The sequence below is a fragment of the Ctenopharyngodon idella genome, chromosome 2 (assembly GCF_019924925.1).
Source record: "Ctenopharyngodon idella isolate HZGC_01 chromosome 2, HZGC01, whole genome shotgun sequence".
Classification (NCBI taxonomy): Eukaryota; Metazoa; Chordata; class Actinopteri; order Cypriniformes; family Xenocyprididae; genus Ctenopharyngodon; species Ctenopharyngodon idella.
Window position 1 is genome coordinate 22,503,295 of NC_067221.1, and position 21,588 is coordinate 22,524,882.

A 21,588-nucleotide genomic window follows, 5' to 3' on the forward strand; every position below is an offset into this window, starting at 1 on the left:
ACAAAAATCGAGAGCAAAATTAACCAGTCATTTTGCTTGTTACAGGTTTGTTTATATTGTGTAAAAATGCCTTACAGTTTTGAAGGTAGTTAATTGTTTAGCAAAACATTCCATAGAGCAGGTACTTTGTTGATACTGAGAACATCTCAACATTATTTAAAAGGGAATTGCTGTCACCTAGTGGTGGCTCAAGAACATTAATAAAAGACTATATAATATCATGTACAGTAATGTGTATAATATATTTTTATCAGAGTGATCCACATTTGAATCCATGTTCAGAATAAGGAGTTCAAAATTCTACCTGAAATATTAATTGAAAGACAATAGTTAGAACTATGTTCCGTCAAATCATGTTGTTATGTACAAATCATGCAATTTGTGTACTTACATGACATCCAGAAAAGTATCGTTTATTTATTGTGTTCAAAGAACATGAAGTCCTACAAGAGAACAAGAATATCAGATTATTCACTACGCTGAAACAAACAGAGCCTATAGAGGAAGATTAGAAAACGGGTCTAACAAGAATATGGTGACATACGATAATGCCTCATTTTTGCTTACTATGAGAAAACATGCTCCAAAAAGAGCAGCTTTAATCTTCACATCCAGATCCATAGGAAAGGAGATTCCAAAATTGTCTGCATCAGTGAAAGATTCTCTCACCAGACCTGTCCATTGCTTAGAGATTCTGCCCACCTTTGTTGACTCATCCATTGACAAAACCTGTTTAGATGGAAATAAATAATTATTTATGGTCATGCAAAATGTTTGTGGTACGTAATGTGATAGGATCACATGTTTTTTTTTTTGTTGTTTTTGTTTTTTTTCTTATCATTTGAAAGAGGAAGTATGGGTGACAAAATGGAGAAATATTTCAAAGAAGAACATTTTAAGTCAACTGATCAAAACTATCATCAATATTTCTGTCTTATATGGTTCATACGTCAAAGTTCACATCAGCGCAGCATCTGCAGGAACAGAATGGCCCCACGATCTTCAGAACAGCTTCCTTTTTCTCATTCTGAATGGTAAACTTTGGAATAAAAGGATGCCAATTCTGGATCACATATCCAATCGGGTTGCCTGGTGGAGACTGGATTTCAAGCTAAGAGGCAGACAAAAGATACATCAGCAGCGACTTGAGCAGTTTAGGCATAACTTTACATAAAATATAGTAGATCTTTAATATTAATCACAACTAATAGGTGGCATTTAACTATTAATTAAATCATAAGCATGACATGGTGGCATTGTTGTGTACCCATCATACAACACATCAGTCATGCAATAGTCAAGTTGATTTGAAAATGTAACAAATAACTTCCTCATTTTACAGTCAAACATGACATTCATAGGCTGGTTGTTGATTCAGCCGTAGTTACACGTTACTACATGTACTCACTATAGTAATAACAGTAAAGTATGCGTAATTACAAGTAACTAACCCTAAACCAAACCCTAACTGTAACTCTATAGTAAGTACATGTAGTTAATTAATAGTACTCAGTACTTACATGAGTAATTACAATGTAACTACAGCACTGTAAAATAAAGTGTAACAGTACATTTTAGCAGGGCCGTAACCACCATAGACATTGAGGGGGACAAGATATTTTAAATTCTTGCACTGCTCTGCTGCACTCCATTACGCAGCGCTCTGTATGTTGTTAGGATGACAAAAAGGTTTAAAAGTTACATTTTAGTCCGGTCTGCCTCAGCGGTCTAACAGCGCTTGTCAATGTCAAAACGACTGACAATCAAAATCAAAGTAATCAAATTAAAGAAGACGGTACACCCTGCACATAGGTCGCGCCACATTTTTATTTGGTGGACAACGTATACAACATTTTGATCATTTCATTCTTTTAATGAGGCTTAAGTTGTATCACTTTGATATAGGACTGGACCCCCTCATATGGACTATCCTGCCCCCTCAGTCAAGATGAATGTATAATTACCAAGTGCATAGGCTTTCTAGCTTTAATATTAGGCTACTATAGCAACATTTTAGTTAAGGACAGTCTGATTCACAAAGTCCATGGAACCAATTTTTTTTTTATAAAGCATACAGAAACAGAACAGTGAAGGAAATTATAGGTCTAATTCTACTTGGGAAATAATTTTTGACCTATTTGCAAATAATATTTGAATAATATTTGAATAAAATATGCACGTGTACTTTTTTTTTGTATGCCTTATATGTCGAAAATGTAAAATGTTTCTTGTCTTTCACACTCAGTTAGGAATTACATGAATCACGTAAATGCCATATTTGAGAAAAAAGTCGAGTAGTTTTGCATCACTGAATGTTATTGACTGCAAAACAGTTGAAATGTATTAAATGTTTCACTATTTATATTTTACCTCACTCTCTTTCATCGTTAAACAGATGCTCTGCGCTGGAAATCACGCTCTGCTTCTGTGAACGGTGTACCGTCTTCTTTAATTTGATTACTTTGATTTTGATTGTCAGTCGTTTTGACATTGACGAGCGCAGTTAGATCGCTGAGGCAGACCTGGACTAAAATGTAACTTTTAAACCTTTTTGTCATCCTAACAACATACAGAGCGCTGCGTAATGGAGTGCAGCAGAGCAGTGCAAGAATTTAAAATATCTTGTCCCCCTCAATGTCTATGGTGGTAATGGCCCTGCTAAAATGTACTGGTACACTTTATTTTACAGTGCCTTAGTTACATTGTAATTACTCATGTAAGTACGGAGTACTATTAATTAACTACATGTACTTACTACAGAGTTACAGTTAGGGTTTGGTTTAGGGTTAGTTACTTGTAATTACGCATAATTTACTGTTATTACTATAGTGAGTACACATAGTAACGTGTAACTACGGCACTGTAAAATAAAGTGTTTCCAAATGTACTTATATCCGGTGGTCTATGTTTATTTCATAGATACTGACGAGTTGAATTTTCTAATATTTTGGCCTAGGCAATTTTTTTCTTTTCTTTTTGTTTTATGTAATATTATTCAATGCTCTGCCATCTGTATTTGCTTAGTAGCTTTTAGTTTAACAGTAGTAGTAGCAGCAGGTTTGTTTACGGTCTGACAAAAATGTGAATGTGCCACATTTATGTTACAAAAAATTATTTCAAATCTTCTGAACTCAACAAATTGTATCACAGTTTCCACAAAAATTAAGCAGCACAGCATTGATAATAAATTAATAATAACAGTTCTCTTTTCAACAGTTTTCAATTGTAATACTATTTGACACTATTGCTGTTTATGCTTCATATTTTTGAATAAATATAACCTTGGTTATTTATTTATTGAGCATAAAAGACTTGTAAACATTAAACACTAAAAAATCTTGCCAACCCCAAAAGTTGTAGAATGACAAAGGGTTTCATCTAAAACCTTTTTATTTATTTTCTTCCTACAATAATATCATAATGATAATAGTTCTTGAATCACTGCTTCTGAGGTTTGAACCTACAGTCTTTCATCAACCAGCCTTGTCTTTATCCACTAAGCCTGACATTCAAATCAAAGGATTTGGAACCTGAATAAACTAATTAAGTAATGAACAGAAATATGTTTTACCTCTTGCAGGCAACAGGGGAAGCAGCAGCTTCCACACTTCAAAGGGCGTGTGAGTGTCATCACTTCCTGTCCCAAGTTATCCTGAACATGGAGGACGAATGAGCGCAATGGTCCACAGAACTGTCTGTTACAGCAGTCGTTTTCCTCAGCGACATAAAACACCTGTTGCCCCATACTATTCTTCACCATGTACTTATTATTGGTCTCCCAGCCCAGTATAACTGTAATATAAAACAATAACACAGTAAAAACAAAATTATAAAATAAAGATCTGTGTATTTGTCAAATTGTGTGCACTGCATTAACTGTCCCATCTGTAATCCCCGCCTTAAAGGGAACCCCTGGTGTTAAGACTTGTATGGCTTAATATAACGTAAATGATGTCTCTTACTGAAATATATAGTAGAAAACCCATGAAAGATTTACGTTATTTAAAAATCCATGACATATTTGGACCGATTTGGACAATGGGTGGCGCCATTTTGTTTGCGTTCTATGTCGATGACGTCAAATGGTTGCACTCACTGCTCTACTGACACTGTCATATTGCTATTTTTAACGCAACACAACTCGGAATATAATATACGATGCCACATTGTCCAGCTTTTGGTTGTAATTTTCAGTCGATGAGCCACAAGAGAAGCGATGTAAGTCTTTACTGCTTTACTAGCGATAAGAGGAGAAAAGAATGGGAAGTTGTGAAAAATGTGGACAAATAAAACTTCCTAAAGATCCGCATTTTTGTTCTCTTCACATGCCCTGATGCCTTTGAGGCTTTTAGAAGACCAAAGCTGAAAGAGCTTACAGTTGCCTATGGATATAAGTGTATGCTTTAACCAAATGCCACGTCTGTCGTGGAGACTGATGAAGGTAAGCCTATAACACATCTGAATTGAGACAGATTGCCTCAAAGCTCACGTGCGCTGTGATGCACGAGATATCTGTGATTGCATAAAACAGCAGCATCTTGATCCTGATCGTGTTTTAAAAGGAACCCCATGGATATTACTAGATTACCGTTGCACCAAAACATACAGATAAAAAGCCTCAGTCATCAGGGATAAAGTGAAGAGAACAAAAACGCAGTTAGGAAGTTTTATTCATCCACATTCTGCACAACTTCCTATTCTTTTCTCCTCTTATCGCTAGTAAAGCAGTAAAGACTTGCATCGCTTCTCTTGTGGCTCATCGACTGAAAATTACAACCAAAAGCTGCACAATGTGGCATCGTATATTATATTCCGAGTTGTGTTGCATTAAAAATAGCAACAGGATAGTGTAAGTAGAGCAGTAAGTGCAAACATTTGACGTCACCAACATAGAATGCAAACAAAATGGCGCCGCCCATTGTCCAAATATGTCATGGATTTTTTAAATAACGTAAATCTTTCATGGGTTTTCTACTACCTATTTCAGTAAGAGACATCATTTATGTTATATTAAGCCATACAAGTCTTAACACCAGGGGTTCCCTTTAAAAAAGTTACTACCCAATCATACCTTATCAACTGTAGCCATATGCCATATTATTAGACAAGCTGCTTTCAGATATAATTCTATGGAAGTCCTGTGTGTTTGAATAGTTTAAAATTACAGATCACTGTAAAAGTAATAGTACTGATTAATATTACTGAAGTTTCTAAGCAAAAATAAGGTAAAACATTGTGGCTGGGAAATTTCCAGTTCAATCCTTTGGGATGTTGTGTAAAGCTTATATGATCAAGCAAAGTTACCATGGGGACGGGACTTATAAAAAGGTAATATGCCTTAAATTTAAACACATTCAAAATATTAAGTAATATCAGTGGATATAACATCACAATATTACCTTCAGCTAGCTCAACTTTCTGGTGGACAAGAAGTTGATCAATCTGTGTTGTAAAAAGGGAATAAATGTTGAAAATCATATTTAGGACTTTGAAAGGCATGGATGGATGGTAGTGTTTCGAAAGTAGTTCTCTAGTAATACACAGTTCTTCCAAGAAGTGGGGCATTTATATAATTATTTCAAAGCCACAAAACTAACACAAGCTTAGTCACCACTTCCTAAAAAGATACCATCTCATGCAAGACAAAAAAAAATCCATTGTCTATAGTGGCATCATACAGAACTGTTCATACGCAGCAGTGAAGCTCTACCTGGGTCAGGTACTCCAGTCCTGGTGGACAGCCATCGGGTCTCTGTGGAACCGGCATCATGGGCACTTGAACTTGTGAAAGGAAAAACATGACGTATTAATTATCAGGATCTGAAAAAGTGAGATATGATTTCGAAAAATCAAACGTTCCTTAGAATCCCTTACCGTGGCCAGGTGGGGCTGGTCCCTGGTTATATGGAGGGGCAGAATTAATTGCATTTTTCTGTGGTTGGAAGTCAATGGGGTAACCTGGTTTAAAGAGTATCAAAGAACAGGGTGTTTCTTAGAGTTATATACTGTATAACAGCATTTAACACAAAGCTGTCAGGATCAGGTTGCTGATGATAAGGTTTTGACACACTCACCATTATTTGTTGTCATGGTGGACAGCTGCAAATTACTCTCTGCAAACATGCAAACCAGAAAAGCAAGTTAAGCAAATATTTTCTTGTATGTTTTTTCCATGCTTTGTATGGAATAGGATTTCGGCAGAGTTTAGAATAGCCAATGAATCTGTAAAACGTGAAGGCATTAATATACAACGTTCAAGTTGAGAACACCTAGGAATTTACCAGGAATTACCTGGGAAGTTGGACTGCAGGTGCATAATGCAAACCACATGTCATCATCTTAAAAAGATTTTGTGATAATCCACTCAAAACTCAAGAGGTTTGTAACATTAGTTGTTATACCACTTTTAAAATTGCATTAATTGTTATGAACTGCAGCTATTGTACATAAAATAACCATTACAGCATAATGCATTCATACAGAAAAAACAAATAGTTAACATTGAAGGACACAAAATATTGCCAAATAATCAATCAATTAATAACTGGATTGCTAAATGAGCCACATCATCTACTTTTGAGAATCTCTTAATTCAGTGAATCTCAGCCTTTTTTGAGTAATGGACCCCCGTCATATTTAGAACCATCCTCAAGAACCCCAGAATAATATTGGCTCATTGGTATCATTATTGTCTTTGTGACGACCAAATGAAATCAAGTATAATTTACTACTACGTTTTCATAAAAGAAGATAATATACGTATAATATAGCCTAACTGACAATATGACTGAATAATGGACATGTCAAATGTCAAAATATACAAATATTCATATTCAGATATTTTATAAGGACCCCCTGGCATTACGTCAAAGACCACTAGAGGTCCACGGACCCCTGGTTGAGAAACACTGTCTTAATTCATTTTTTTTTTTTAGAATTATAATTATGTGATTAATAGAAACTGTTATTGATAATTTGTGCGGTAACACTTTACAATAAGGTCTCAATTGTTGACATCAGTTACCAAAAATTAGTTAACCTAAGAATGAACAATACTTCTTCATCTTCAGCATTTATTAAACATAGTTAATGTTACTCTCAATATTTACTTCTTTTTTAAGATCAAATTTGTTTCTGTTAGCATTAGTTAATGCACTGTGAATCACCATGAACATTTCATTAACATTAACCAAGGTTAATGTTGTAAACATATATTGTTCATTGTTAGTTTATGTTAGTTAATGAATTAACTAATGTTAACAAATGAGACCTTATCATAAAGTGTTACCATTTATGCTATTATTTTTTCTAGTATCAGTGCTACTTTCTAATACTAAGTCTTCAGTATTTTGGCTTAATATAGTTGTAGTGAAATAGCATAATTAGCGTACATAACAATGACATGACAATTCTGTAATTCCAGAGGGATGGAAACTAGGCTAACAGATGTAAGCATGCAACTGTTACTTTAAGGATTTATTACCACCTGATTTAACCGTTAAACATGCTACTTTTGTTAGTGTTTATCATAGTGCGATTGATTGTCTTATTAGTTCTGACTTGAATAAAACAGGTTAGCTTACCTGACAATACGTTTTTACATCCTATTTTATGTGCCAACTCACCTGATGATCAAAGAGAAGTACTGTGGATGTTGACGCCGTAGATGTCGTGTTTTATTCCTAACTTATTTTTTTCCTAAAATCCACTCTTTTTAAATCTTTTAATGAGCGACAATCCCACAGAGCTTCTTTTCTCTTCGCTCTTTATCTTCCCCACACACTGTACATGTGTTTCCTTCCCGGGAAACAGTCTACTGGTCACGAACACACCCCTTACAGAAAAACGAAACTGACAATAAATATATATATATATATATATATATATATATATATATATATATAATTATTACTATTTTACAGTAAAAACTCTTGACATTTCTCAGATCCTGGTAGGTTACGTCGAATTATAGCGTGAAGACGGAAGTGTCTCCATGGATATAGCCTAGACAGTTAAGGCTTATTTATATCTATGGAAATAATGAACATTAGGCTACACTTTTACACAATCTCGAAAGCAACTAGCCTACATTTTCCAGGTGTTTTTAAAGCTTCTGCTTTTTCAAATAGCCTTTTAATAAACTTCTCGGTTTCCTTCACGTTTACTTCCTTAGAAAAAAATAACTTCCTTTATTTTTCGAAATTAGATGACATATTAACATAACACCCTTATTAAAACAAATAGTGCACAGTGCAATTCAAGTTAGTTTTATATTGTAAAAATACAGAACTAAATGGCTTTTTGTCCTTTATTGTCTTAATCACGTAACTAACGCTTTATTAAAAATGTTTTAAAATATAACATTTTTAGGCTATTTAACAACACCTCATCATAATCTCTCATCAGAAAGGACTACACAATTGCATCAGGTTATGTAGGCTATCACTTTACAACCGGTTCTCTAAGAGTTGTATTACCTAGACCATTGTTCATAGTATCCTAAAAAGATCAATATAAGCGATATTAAAAGCTTCTTGTGAAGTCACCTCAAAACAATTGTTGGTCAATAAAGTTAAGGGATGTTAATGCATCACAAGCATGTGTTAACAATATAACAGACAATACACATGTTGTGAATTTATGACAAACAAGCTGATTTATGACAGTCATAAATGGATCAAAAAACAATCACATGCAATCACAGAAATACAATGACAGACACAAACTTGCAGTATTACATCATATTTACTATTGCACTCTAATTCAGTATTGAAGTAGGCCTACAGCCATCTGCACTTATTAACAGCAATTCCACATTTTCTGTGCATCATATTTTGGAATAAATCAAAGACTTGTTGCAAAAACTTGTGTCCAGAAGTGAATGTGTGACTTAAAATAGCACACTGATAAAGTGAGACCTTCAGGAATGCACAGGATACGCACAACGAGCATGACGTTCTGAAGTAGGGTTGGGAATCGAAAATTGAAACAGGTGGGATGAAATGGTTTTGGAGGGCCGAAATCAGTTACTGAAACATGGAATTAGCACTTCTCCGATTCATGCACACAAAGTGGATACCGTTAAAACAGTTAAACATGTCCGCTGTGTGGACACTAGTCTGTGCTATTTTCTGTTGATGCACAGCGTGAACAAAACTTCACTAAACATTAACGTGCCTATCATCCAATCGCAAAAAAAGCTTTGTGTTGTTACTTTTACAGATTTTCATGACATCACCACGGTACTTCATCTTCTCATCAAATCTCCTGTCCAATCAAATGTTCTGTAGAGTCTGAAGTCCCGCCGCTCCTACACTATAAACAGAAGCTGCGGCCGAAATCTGTCACTTGTTCACACATTTGCTAGTTTCTATATATGGTGAATGGCACATAGTGCACTATATAGAGGATAGAGAACAATTCAGACAGTGTAAATATACTTTCCATTGACGCAAATTAAGTTTTCGCGTTAGTGTCACATGAACCGCCACAGCGCGAGCACAGTCTGCTCCGGTCCAGAGACACGAGAGCACAGACCGGATTAAATGCGCCAGTCGGTGCACCACAAAACATATCAGACCCATTTAAACTCTACACAGAATGCTGTATTTTAAAATGATAAAGAGGAGGAGGAGAAACGGTTAGCGATTAGAAGGAAACTAAAGCCAAACTCAACGGCTCTGGCCGAGTTGTGACTATTGGCTATTTTAAAAAAGGGGCAGAGTTATTCGATATTTCCTGCCCTGTCTTCCTGTTTCAGTTGAAATTACGTCAACACACTGAATAATGCTGCACGTTCCAAAACACTTCAGTGGACCTTTAGTATGAAACAAAGTCTAAACTTTAAAATTAAAAATTTCAACTATCAACAAAATTCAAACAATAAATGTCATTTTGGCGCTCAGATAGCCTACGGCATGACAGATCGCTGTAGCACAGTTCAAGCAGCAGCACGGATCAAGCGACTGTGTACTGATCATCTCATATCCTCTTACTACTATTAGACCACGAAATAAACATGGGTGAACACCAGAAGGTATGTTGAAAAGTCCATTACAACTTACCGAAATGAATCCTATCTCGTGTAATCGCTTAATCATTGTTCATAATGTCACTTAAAGTTACATTTACCTCAAGAAAGCTATTTAATGTCCATAAACTTAGGCCTATTAGTTAACTAGAAAAAAAAAATCCATTGAGAAGAGCATTTTGCTATATATATGTACTGTATTAATTATATTTTTACTTAACCTATCATTGATGTCTTCATTATTTAATGTGTTTGAATAAATTTGTCATTAAAACAAGTTGTTACAGTTTATTGTCTTTTAAAAGTGTATATTTTACCAACAAACTGGAGTAGAAACAGTTCCGTTATTAAAAGTTATTATAAAAAATGCCTTATGTACAATGTAAATGCACATACTGCACACATAATGTTTGTAGAACAACTCAGTTTTAGTTATTTGAGTGTTGATTATTAAATAAGTTTGAATAATTAATTGAATATTTATTATTATTATTATTATTATTATTATTATTATTATTAGTTTCAGTTCTTGGCCAAGTGCATCCTGAATTTTCAGTCTCTGCCCTGAATTTTCATTTAGTTGCATCCCTAGTAGGCTATATTGAATTCTGCATGAGGTCTTAAAGTGACAGCAGCCTAATAAACCTGCTGTAGTCTCTGCCTTTAACATTAATCAAAGAACAAAAGAAAAAGAAAATCACTCACTGATCTTAACTGAATAACTTTTGTAACTTTAATAAGGATTAATCTTCATTTTATTTATAAAAATAAAACTATGCTGTTTTACATTTGATTACAATTTCTGTACGTTGTATTGATTTGTGCTATTGCTAATTTGTTTATTTGTTCTTATTTTATTACTGTTTACTTGTCTTTACTTGAAATTTAAATTAGTTAGTACAGTCATTCGACGTTCACGTTCGATGTACGTCAGAACTGACCGACGAATTGGGGATCGCTTTGGGAGACCAGTCTACTTCGAGTGTAAGAAAATGAGCCAATGCATATTGGCATGCGATGATTGCAACAGCTGCTCTGCGCTGTGGCACGAGTATTTAATGAGCAGCAGGAGCGTCGCATACTTGCTTTTCGCTTCGGAGCCGAACACATGTGTTGTTCCTGCGTTTGTGTTTCTTTGAAGAGTGGTGGAAGACGAGTTGTTCTTTTAGGAAGGAGCCTCTGCATGTCTGGTGCGGGTGTGACAGCGCTCACAGTGTTGGTCGCGATCTCACGAGGGAGCAAAAACAGCTGTTCTCACAGCTCGCGGGAGAGGGCGCCTTCAATGAGTTTGCTGTTTATACAGCTGAAAGCTGCGTCTTCAACGAGTGTGTGAGTGCTCACAACAGGCTTGCACTATTGTACTGTTTGTGTAGCCGCGGCCATTTCCTTGTGCATTTCAGCACCAGAGAGAGCAAATTCCTAAAAGAGCACACACGGTCTGACCCTGCGTCTTTTTTAAGATGTCATTCAGATCGTGTGCTACTGGATGCGGTCGCTACCTGGCCCCCGGTGATGATCATGATTACTGCCTCACGTGTTTGGGCCTCGCACACGCTGAGGTGGCACTCATGGATGGTACATGTTCTCATTGTGGGAACATGACCATCTCAGTGTTAAGGTCGAGACTCTAGTATCTGTAAAGGACTGGAGCCCCTTCGTATATTCCCTGACGTAGTCCTTCTTCTGGGCCAGCTCAGGTGACCTGAGGAATACCCTGCCGAGTCAACCTCCTTGGGCTCCTAACTCCTCCATGACACTGCAACCAGTGCGGTACCAGTCATCACTTTTGGGGCTCCCCCGGAGGACCAGATGTCGGTCGCTGCATTGGAGGGTGATAAAGATATGAGTGGAATCCTCCACCGTGTCCCGAACCCTTGCGGCTGGACGATTGGTTTCTTGGGGCGCCTCGTGCTGGTTCTCAGTGCCCCGCCTCAGTACCTTTCTTTCCGGAAGTGCATGAAGAGGTGGCTAAATCATGGAAGGCATCTTTTTCTGCCCAAAACCGGTCTGGTCCCTCTTCCACCCTCACTACCCTCGATGGCGGGGCAGCTACGGGGTACGTGGAGCTCCCCCCAGTGGAGCGGTCTGTGGCGATGCAACTGTGTCCCAAGACCGCTACCTCTTGGCGGGGTAACCCACGTTTCCCTCTCCTGACCGTGTAAGTTCTCGTTCTCTCTGGTGGGCAAGGCTTACACGGCTTACACGGAGAAGCCGCTTCTGCCCTGCATGCCATGGTGCTCCTGCAGGTCTATCAGGGCAAAGTGCTCAAGGAACTCATTGAGAATCCTTTGTTTCCTTTTGTTTTTGTTCCACCGCTGGCTCCTTGGAGTCCAGTGGTACCCACATTTTCCAAAAAAGAGCAGTTTCCTTTACCTCTGGGTCACAAGAGGGCGCGGTTGGCAGTGTGCGCTGTGTTACAAACACCTTGCCACTCCCTTCCCCCTCTCTCTTCACCAGCAAGTTAAGGGGCATCCACTTCACCTCTGTGCGGAGCTGCGATGCTTCTGTCTTATGCATAGAGATCGACGTCCTACTGGCGAAAGATGCGATCGAGCCAGTCCCTCCAGCCGATATGAAGACAGAGTTCTACAGCCCCTACTTCATTGTACCCAAGAAAGGGGGTGGGTTATGGCCAATCTTGGACCTGCGAACCTTGAACCAGGCCCTGCACAAGCTCCCGTTCAAGATGTTAACGCAGAAACGCATTTTTTAGTGCATCCATCCCCGAGATTGGTTTGCAGCGATCAACCTGAAGGACACGTACTTTCATGTCTCGATCCTCCCTCGACACAGGCATTCCTTCAGTTTGCGTTCGAGGGTCGGCATATCAGTACAAGGTGCTACCTTTTGGGCTGTCCCTGTCGCCTAGTGTCTTTACGAAGGTCGCGGAGGCAGCCATTGTTCCACTCCTAGAATGCGGCGTTCGCATTCTCAACTATCTCGACGACTGGCTGATACTGGCACAGTCTCGGGACCAGTTGTGCGAACACAGGGACATGGTGCTCCATCACCTCAGCCTGTTGGGACTTCTGGTCAACTGGGAAAAGAACAAACTCTCCCCAGTGCAGAGGACCTCTTTTCTCGGTATGGAGTTGGACTCGGTCAACCGGACAGCACGACTCACAGAGGAGTGCGACCGGTCAGTGTTGAACTCCCTGAACTCATTCAGAGGCAGCGGCCCCACTGAAACTCTTTCAGAGGCTCCTTGCGCATATGGCATCCGCAGTCCCAGTAACGTCACTCGGCTTGCTTCATATGAGGCCTCTTCAGCACTGGCTTCACGGCTGAGTCCTGAGATGGGCGTGGCAGAGCGGCACCCCGTACTATTGCCAAACCTTCAGCCCGTGGTCAGAGCCTTCATTTCTACGGGCGGGAGTCCCTCTAGAACAAGTGACCAGGCATGCTGTGGTTTTCACGGATTCAGTGTCGGGTCTGTGGACGGGGCCTCAACTGCATTGGCACATCAACTACCTCGAGTTGCTAGCAGTACGTCTTGCGCTGGGCCACCTCGAAGGGCTGCTACACGGCAAGCCTACATCAACAGCCAGGGTGGTCTACGCTCCCACCGCATGTGGTCTCCTCCTCTGGAGTCAGGAGCATCTGAGGTCGCTTTGAGCCATTCACATCCTTGGCGCGCTCGATTGTGCAGCCGACGAGCTCTCACGACAGCCTGCGCTTCCGGGAGAGTGGTGACTCCATCCCCAGGTGGTCCAGCTGATTTGGGACCTCTTCGGAGCTGCACAGGTAGACCTGTTTGCCTCTCTGGACTCGACCCATTGTCAGTTGTTTCATTCCCTGACCGAGGGCACCCTCGGCACGGATGCACTGGTGCACAGCTGGGCCCAGGGCCTTCGCAAATTTGCGTTTCCCCCAGTAAGCCTCCTCGCACAGACACTGTGTAAAGTCAGGGAGGATGAGGAGCAGGTCTTGTTAGTTGCGCCGTACTGGCCCAAACAGACTTGGTTCTCGGAACTTATGCTCCTCGCGACAGCCCCTCCTTGGCCCATTCCTCTGAGGAAGGACCTGCTTTCTCAGAGACGGGGCACCCTATGGCACCCGCATCCAGACCTCTGGAAACTTCATGTCTGGTCCCTGGACGGGACGCAGAGATTCTAGGTGACCTACCCCAATCAGTGGTAGACACCATCACTTCCGCTAGAGCCCCCTCTATGAGGCATCTCTATGCTTTGAAGTGGAACCTGTTCGTTGAATGTTCGTTCTTTCCACCAGGAAGACCCCCGAAGATGTCCGGTTAGAGTTGTGCTTTTCTTCCTGCAAGACGGGTTGGAGCGAAGGCTGTCTCCCTCCACCCTGAAAGTGTATGTTGCCACAATTGCCGCACAGCACGATGCAGTTGATGGTAAGTCTCTTGGTAAGCACAACCTGGTCGTCATGTTCCTTAGAGGGGCGAGGAGGTTAAACCCTCCTCGTCCTACTTCAGTACCCTCTTGGGACCTGTCTCTGGTGCTCACGGCACTGCAGAGACCTCAGAGAGCTGCAGGCTGGGCGACACCTAACACGTTCGCTAGGTTCTATAGCCTTAGACCCGGTATCTTCCCGTTTACTCGCCTCCAGTGGCCAGTAGCGTGAAGGACCCGTTCTAAGTGTCGGCTTGCAACGCCACTCCCGCCCGCTGGGCCGGATACGTGCGTCTATTCTCCGGTAGAGTTCCCTAGAAATGGCTATCCTGTGAGTTCCTCCGTCACCCCCCGGCAGTCAGACATGGCAGAGCGTCTGACGCCAGGCCTACACTTGTTTCCATTGTGGAACCTGTGTTAGGCTGGGTGTCCATATGTTGTGTTCCCTGTGGCGATCCCATATGCGCATTCTTCCACGATAAGGCTATTCAATCCGGCTAGCCCGTGTCTTTCCCTTGACAGAGCCCGCTCTGTCGTCTTTGCTGGTGATCTTCCCCCCTAGAACTAGGCTGGAACCACCCCAGAGACTTACATATGTTGTATATGTTGTACTACCCTAATTGTTGGGGGCGGTCCAGGATTATCAAGCAGAGCGCAGGAAGGGCCAGCGACAGTGGCGTGTTGGTAGATATCCCCAATTTGTCGGTCAGTTCCGACGTACGTCGAACGTGACCGACTGAAAGGGAGCGTCTCGGTTACGTATGTAACCCGTATGTAACCCTCATTCCCTAAAGGAGGGAACGGAGACATACGTCCCGTCGCCACAGTCGTTGTACCTCTGCTGTACGGCCAAGTCACTAGCTCGGCTCCTCAGCGGAAAAGCAAATATGCGACACACCTGCTGCTCATTAAATACTCACGCCACAGCACAGAGTAGCTGTTGCAATCATCGCATGCCAATATGCATTGGCTCGTTTTCTTACACTCGAAGTAGATTGGTCTCCCAAAGCAATCCCCAATTTGTCGGTCAGTTCCGACGTACGTCTCCGTTCCCTCCTTCGGAGAACGAGGGTTACATACGTAACCGAGATGTTTTGCTGAGGTATTTTTGTTAAAACCATGGAAAAATGTTAAAGTGTTCTTGAGGCTTCTGATATTTTTGTAGGATGTTGATTTTTGTTAATGGAAATCAGCTGCAACACAATGTTTTGCCAAAAGATACAGAACAAATATGTTTGATATAAATGTTTTTAACGTACTGGAATCAAAACTGGGAATCAAAAAAAAAAAAAAAAAATTGGAATGGCTAAAATTCAAACGATACCCAACCCTATGAACTAGTAGTTTTAAAAACCAAAAAAGCCCAGCTGAAGAATTACCTAAATGAGAATGCAAGATTTAAATCCACATTTCATAGATTAAACATTTACATGTTCTAGAGGGCTGACATGTATTCACAGCAGGCTTATGGTGACACACCTTTCTTTATTTGACAAATTTACGAAAGGAGCAATGTAAGGTGGAGGTGAAGTGAAAGGTGGAGAAGAAAAGTGTCTGAAAAGAATGTAAAAAAAAAAATACTTTACTACTGTTTATATATAAATAATATGTAAAAAAGGTGAGGGTGAAGAAAACTGGAAGAATTGTTAGTGAGGATGAGATAACCGGATGTTTTTACACTATATAGTATTGTAATTGGGGAAAATTATGACTATGATCCACATAATTTTGAGTTAAAATTTCAAAGAGAAAACTATACAGCATTTGTATTTCAAAAGAAATACACAATGTAATCAAATGGGGAACAAAGCTCCAGGATGGTTTTACTCTTGGTTTTGAGTGTGCTCAAAATACATGAAATCCTGTATATTAAAAATGAGAAAAAGAAAGTAAATTACTATGATTTATGCATTTATGTGAATATAATATATCCAATTACACTTTAAATACTGTATTAAGCAGAAGTATGATTGCACCGTGATTAAATGACCATTATAACCAAATACAAAGAAATATTATTTCATTTTGATGGGAAAGCTAATAAATAAAGTTTAAAAAAATCTCAGAATTAAAAAGTGCACTCATCCTTTATTATTCTTTTAACTGTTTGTATGATTTTAAAACACTTGAACAATATTATGGTTTGTATTAATAAAGTGTACATATTACTTACAATAAGAAAGCAGGCTCCTAATAGAACTGCTTTTATTTTCACATCCAAATCCATTGGAAATTGTAAGCTAAAGTTGTCTGCATCAGTAAACGCTTCTCTCTCAAATCCTGTCCACTGTTTGCTAATTCGACCAATCACTGAGGACTCATCCATTGACATCACCTGGCATCACATAAATATTTGATGAGCATCAATTACATTCACAAAACATAAATACTCACAAAACATCTGACATTCACAACAAGACAACTGCTTTTATTAAATATTTTTAGAAATTCTAATATACTGATTTGTTGCTTAACATTTATTATTATCAATGATGAATACAGTTGTATATTATATTATATTATATTATATTATATTATATTATAGGACATGACAGTATAATATTTGCTATAATTTATGCACCATACCTCAAAAATAACATCAGAGCAACATTTGCAGTCACAGAACGGTCCCACAATCTTCAGAACGGGTTCTTTTCTCTCATTCTGAACAGTGAACTTTGGCAGGAAAGGATGCCAACTTTGCATTACATAACCAATAGGGCTGCCCGGAGGGCTCTGAACCTCCAGCTGAAATATATGGCAGTACAGACATTAAGATAGCAACATAAATAGGTATTTTGCAATATTTCAAATAATTTGTCCTCTTATTTTATGTGGGTATACCAGAATGCAAAGCAGGATGCAAAACAGTGTGATAATAATCATAGAACAGTATACACAGTGAAGTGTTCATGTTGTGTGGTATACTATACCTCTTGTAGACAGCAAGGGAAGCAACAACTACTGCAGTTAAGGGGACGGGATAAAGTCATCACTTCCTGTCCCATGTTATCCTTGATATGGAGCAGGAAGGAGCGAACCGATCCACAGAACATACGAGTACAGAAATCACTCTCCTCAGCAGCAAAAAACACCTGCTGCCCTAAACTATTTTTCACCACATATTGATTATTGGTCTCCCATCCCATGAGAACTGTGAGAGAAAGAGAGCATTTGTGTTTATGTGACAGAAGTTTAGAAAAGTGTTTCTAGTGCAATCAATAGCTAAACATTACCTTCCATTAGTTCCACTTTCTGATGAACTAGAAGCTGGTCAACCTGTGATAAGCAGCATTGTAGAACTGTCATGAAAATATGCATCTAGATATACAGTATATTTGCAAATATATCCATTTGTTGCAAACCGAGAAACGGCTTGTATTCGAAATTGCTTCCTTTTGTAAAAATAAATAAATAAATAAATAAATAAGTAGACTGATTTAGGATTACTGTCACGATAGCTGTATGTGCTTTTTGGAGCTTCAACATTTTTGGCACCCAATCACTTGCATTATATGCAATCACAGAGGTTGTTTTTCTAAAAATCTTCATTTGTCATTATCTGAAAAAAGAAAGTTATATACATCTGGAATGTCATGGGGGAGATGTCATGAGTTTTTGGATGAACTATCCCTTGGCTTACAGCATCTCACTAAGTCCAACGAGTGTTAACCACCTCCAAAAAATGACTTTAATGAATCAATTCTTTTAGTGGATCATGTAGTCTGACTTTAAAATGAATGACTCTAATTTGTCGGTTCATTTTAATGAATAAAATACATACAGCTGTAAGGCCCACCCAATCTGCCCAATGACAGTTTCCAACAGAATGGGTGAAGGTTTCTTGCATGTTCAGTGTGGCAAAGTAGTTTAATTCAAATTAAAATTTTATCTGACTCCATTTTATTATGACCTCGAATTTAGGTTAGAAAGCCAATTGATTATTGACCATTTGTATGATAATTTATCTAGACATTTGATTATTCTATTTAACTCATTACTCGTATTGTACTCGTTCATTCAGTTCTCAGAGTCGCACAGGGTCCTCACACCGGCCGTTCATTATGCGGGCCCACAATCACAAACTTTCAACATACCTTCTGATATTTATTCATGATTTTCGAGATATAACTTGTATTGAAGTGGAAGTAAAGTGATACAGCGATCTGTCACGTCACATTTAAGAGCATCAAAACGCCATTTATTGTTTGAATTTCGTGATAAAATGTATAGAATTTGAAAGATGAGACTTTGTTTCTTATCAGAAATAACAAAGCAAAACACTCTTTGCAATTATCGGATGGGAGGTGCACTACAAATAATGTTTGGCGTAGTGCTTTTGGGCAAATTCCAATCGGAAGTGAGCATCCCTATGCTCTACTCATTTCGAAGGGCAGAGCCCTTGAAGTGGGCACTATGGAGGGAGCAGGGCACTTGTGTGTCATAAGGTGAGACCGCAATTGGAATGCGAAGTGGATTTCATAGGGTATCCTGCCATCTTATGTGAGATTCCAATCCGAAGGGAGCGAGCATGTTCAGTTCGAAGGTTACTACATATGGCATATGGAATAAGGGAGCATCGATACATCACTTCACAGGAAGTGGAGCGTAAAAATCACCCAACTGTCATTGCGTATCCCCTCTCCAGTCTGAACCATTAAATTCTTTATGATTCCAGTTTGTATAGAAGATGCTGTGAAGTCAGCACATATACTAGAGAAAGGTTCATATAGTTATATAGTTAATATAGTTGAAATGTTCACTTCATAATTTATGCTGTTATTCACCTGGGTCAGGTACTCTAGACCCGGAGGACAGCCCAGGGGTCTGTCTGGGACTGGCATGACCATCGGGACCTGAGGTGGTACATAACCTGCAGCAGAAAAGAAAATGCTTAGAGTATCTGAACTCTATAAACACGTTATTTGTAAGAAAACCCTTTATCATTTTACCGGCTGGTGGTGTAGGATAAACTTCGTTTCTGCCTGGATGAGGGCCAATGGTATATACAGGTACTACGGGAAAAACAGAAAATCTCATAAACTATCAGATATCAGTACCTGTACATGTTCAGACATGAAGTGAAAGAGAATGAAAACATTTCACTAGAGGTACAAACCCGATTCCAAAAAAGTTGGGACACTGTACAAATTGTGAATAAAAAAGGAATGCAATAATTTACAAATCTCATAAACTTATATTTTATTCACAATAGAATATAGATAACATATCAAATGTTGAAAGTGAGACATTTTGAAATGTCATGCCAAATATTGGCTCATTTTGGATTTCATGAGAGCTACACATTCCAAAAAAGTTGGGACAGGTAGCAATAAGAGGCCGGAAAAGTTTGCAACCAATTTGCAACTTATTAGGTCAATTGGCAACATGATTGGGTATAAAAAGAGCCTCTCAGAGTGGCAGTGTCTCTCATAAGTCAAGATGGGCAGAGGATCACCAATTCCCCCAATGCTGCGGCGAAAAATAGTGGAGCAATATCAGAAAGGAGTTTCTCAGAGAAAAATTGCAAAGAGTTTGAAGTTATCATCATCTACAGTGCATAATATCATCCAAAGATTCAGAGAATCTGGAACAATCTCTGTGCGTAAGGGTCAAGGCCGGAAAACCATACTGGATGCCCGTAATCTTCGGGCCCTTAGACGGCACTGCATCACATACAGGAATGCTCCTGTAATGGAAATTACAACATGGGCTCAGGAATACTTCCAGAAAACATTGTCGGTGAACACAATCCACTGTGCCATTCGCCGTTGCCGGCTAAAACTCTATAGGTCAAAAAAGAAGCCATATCTAAACATGATCCAGAAGCGCAGGTGTTTTCTCTGGGCCAAGGCTCATTTAAAATGGACTGTGGCAAAGTGGAAAACTGTTCTGTGGTCAGACGAATCAAAATTTGAAGTTCTTTTTGGAAAACTGGGATGCCATGTCATCCGGACTAAAGAGGACAAGGACAACCCAAGTTGTTATCAGCGCTCAGTTCAGAAACCTGCATCTCTGATGGTATGGGGTTGCATGAGTGCGTGTGGCATGGGCAGCTTACACATCTGGAAAGGCACCATCAATGCTGAAAGGTATATCTAAGTTCTAGAACACCATATGCTCCCATCCAGACGTTGTCTCTTTCAGGGAAGACCTTGCATTTTCCAACATGACAATGCCAGACCACATACTGCATCAATTACAACATCATGGCTGCGTAGAAGAAGGATCCGGGTACTAAATTTGGCCAGCCTGCAGTCCAGATCTTTCACCCATAGAAAACATTTGGCGCATCATAAAGAGGAAGATGCGACAAAGAAGACCTAAGACAGTTGAGCAACTAGAAGCCTGTATTAAACAAGAATGGGACAACATTCCTATTCCTAAACTTGAGCAACTTGTCTCCTCAGTCCCCAGACATTTGCAGAAAGAAGAGGGGATGCCACACAGTGGTAAACATGGCCTTGTCCCAACTTTTTTGAGATATGTTGATGCCATGAAATTTAAAATCAACTTATTTTTCCCTTAAAATTATACATTTTCTCAGTTTAAACATTTGATATGTCACCTATGTTGTATTCTGAATAAAATATTGAAATTTGAAACTTCCACACCATTGCATTCCTTTTTTATTCACAATTTGTACAGTGTCCCAACTTTTTTGGAATCGGGTTTGTAGAAATTGGCCTGCAATGTTGATATAAGAAAACCAAACCATACTGTATGTACCCTTTCAGAGGCGGACTTACCATTAGGCAAAGGTAGGCAACCGCCTTGAGCCCCCAAAAGCCAAGGGCCTCCTAAAAATGTTTTTTATATATACGAGATGCACGTTCAGCACAAACACGCAAGTAGTTGCTGTAGTGTTCATTACCACAACAACTGTCTGCACGTCTGCATTGAACATGCTTCTTGTGTATCCTGCTTGTAGCAAATTAAATATCATTCATCTGAAGCTATAACTAAAAACTGAACAACGCACTATATTATATTTTTATTGTTTTAAATGGTGCTCACTCATTTCGTTGAAGGAAGAAAGTAGAGGACTACTAAGTGGACGATGCATGCGCAGTTACTTTCCACACAGCCACTCAACTCTGACACACACTGCACATATGGGCTGCATCCAAAAACTTAAAAATGCTGCCTTCGGAGGACGCATTCCAAGGTAGGAAGGCATCAAGGCACATCCGAATTCAA

General features: G+C 39.4%; 2 protein-coding genes across 2 annotated transcripts; both read right to left on the reverse strand.

The window, feature by feature from the left end:
* Nucleotides 1-30: 30 nt before the first annotated feature.
* Nucleotides 31-7,843, reverse strand: si:ch211-71m22.1 (uncharacterized protein LOC100149582 homolog). Its single transcript, XM_051871700.1, has 10 exons — nucleotides 7,626-7,843; nucleotides 6,075-6,113; nucleotides 5,875-5,958; nucleotides 5,711-5,781; nucleotides 5,400-5,442; nucleotides 3,572-3,792; nucleotides 950-1,111; nucleotides 568-729; nucleotides 392-443; nucleotides 31-304 (listed from the first exon to the last, which is right to left on the reverse strand). The coding sequence occupies exons 2-9, from the start codon at nucleotides 6,088-6,090 to the stop codon at nucleotides 414-416; spliced, it is 789 nt and encodes a 262-aa protein (XP_051727660.1). The 5' UTR covers nucleotides 6,091-6,113; nucleotides 7,626-7,843; the 3' UTR covers nucleotides 31-304; nucleotides 392-413.
* A 6,700-nt stretch (nucleotides 7,844-14,543) lies between these two features.
* LOC127500520 (phospholipid scramblase 1) lies at nucleotides 14,544-20,555 on the reverse strand. Its single transcript, XM_051871714.1, has 7 exons — nucleotides 19,341-20,555; nucleotides 19,176-19,261; nucleotides 17,625-17,667; nucleotides 17,322-17,542; nucleotides 16,975-17,136; nucleotides 16,562-16,723; nucleotides 14,544-16,250 (listed from the first exon to the last, which is right to left on the reverse strand). Exons 1-7 carry the CDS (start codon nucleotides 19,426-19,428, stop codon nucleotides 16,212-16,214), a joined length of 801 nt encoding a protein of 266 aa, XP_051727674.1. The 5' UTR covers nucleotides 19,429-20,555; the 3' UTR covers nucleotides 14,544-16,211.
* Nucleotides 20,556-21,588: the final 1,033 nt, after the last annotated feature.

Excerpts from the sequence above, each read along its gene's own strand:
- si:ch211-71m22.1 (XM_051871700.1), bottom strand. Across the intron at positions 3,793-5,399 it reads GAAAGTTGAGCTAGCTGAAG|TTATACTGGGCTGGGAGACC; the intron begins GTAATATTGTGA and ends TTTATATTACAG. Across the intron at positions 730-949 it reads GCGCTGATGTGAACTTTGAC|GTTTTGTCAATGGATGAGTC; the intron begins GTATGAACCATA and ends CCATCTAAACAG.
- LOC127500520 (XM_051871714.1), bottom strand. The coding sequence starts at position 19,428 with ATGAGATTTTCTGTTTTTCCCGTAGTACCTGTATATACCATTGGCCCT. Across the intron at positions 19,262-19,340 it reads TTATCCTACACCACCAGCCG|GTTATGTACCACCTCAGGTC; the intron begins GTAAAATGATAA and ends TTTCTGCTGCAG. Across the intron at positions 17,668-19,175 it reads GTCTAGAGTACCTGACCCAG|GTTGACCAGCTTCTAGTTCA; the intron begins GTGAATAACAGC and ends TGCTTATCACAG.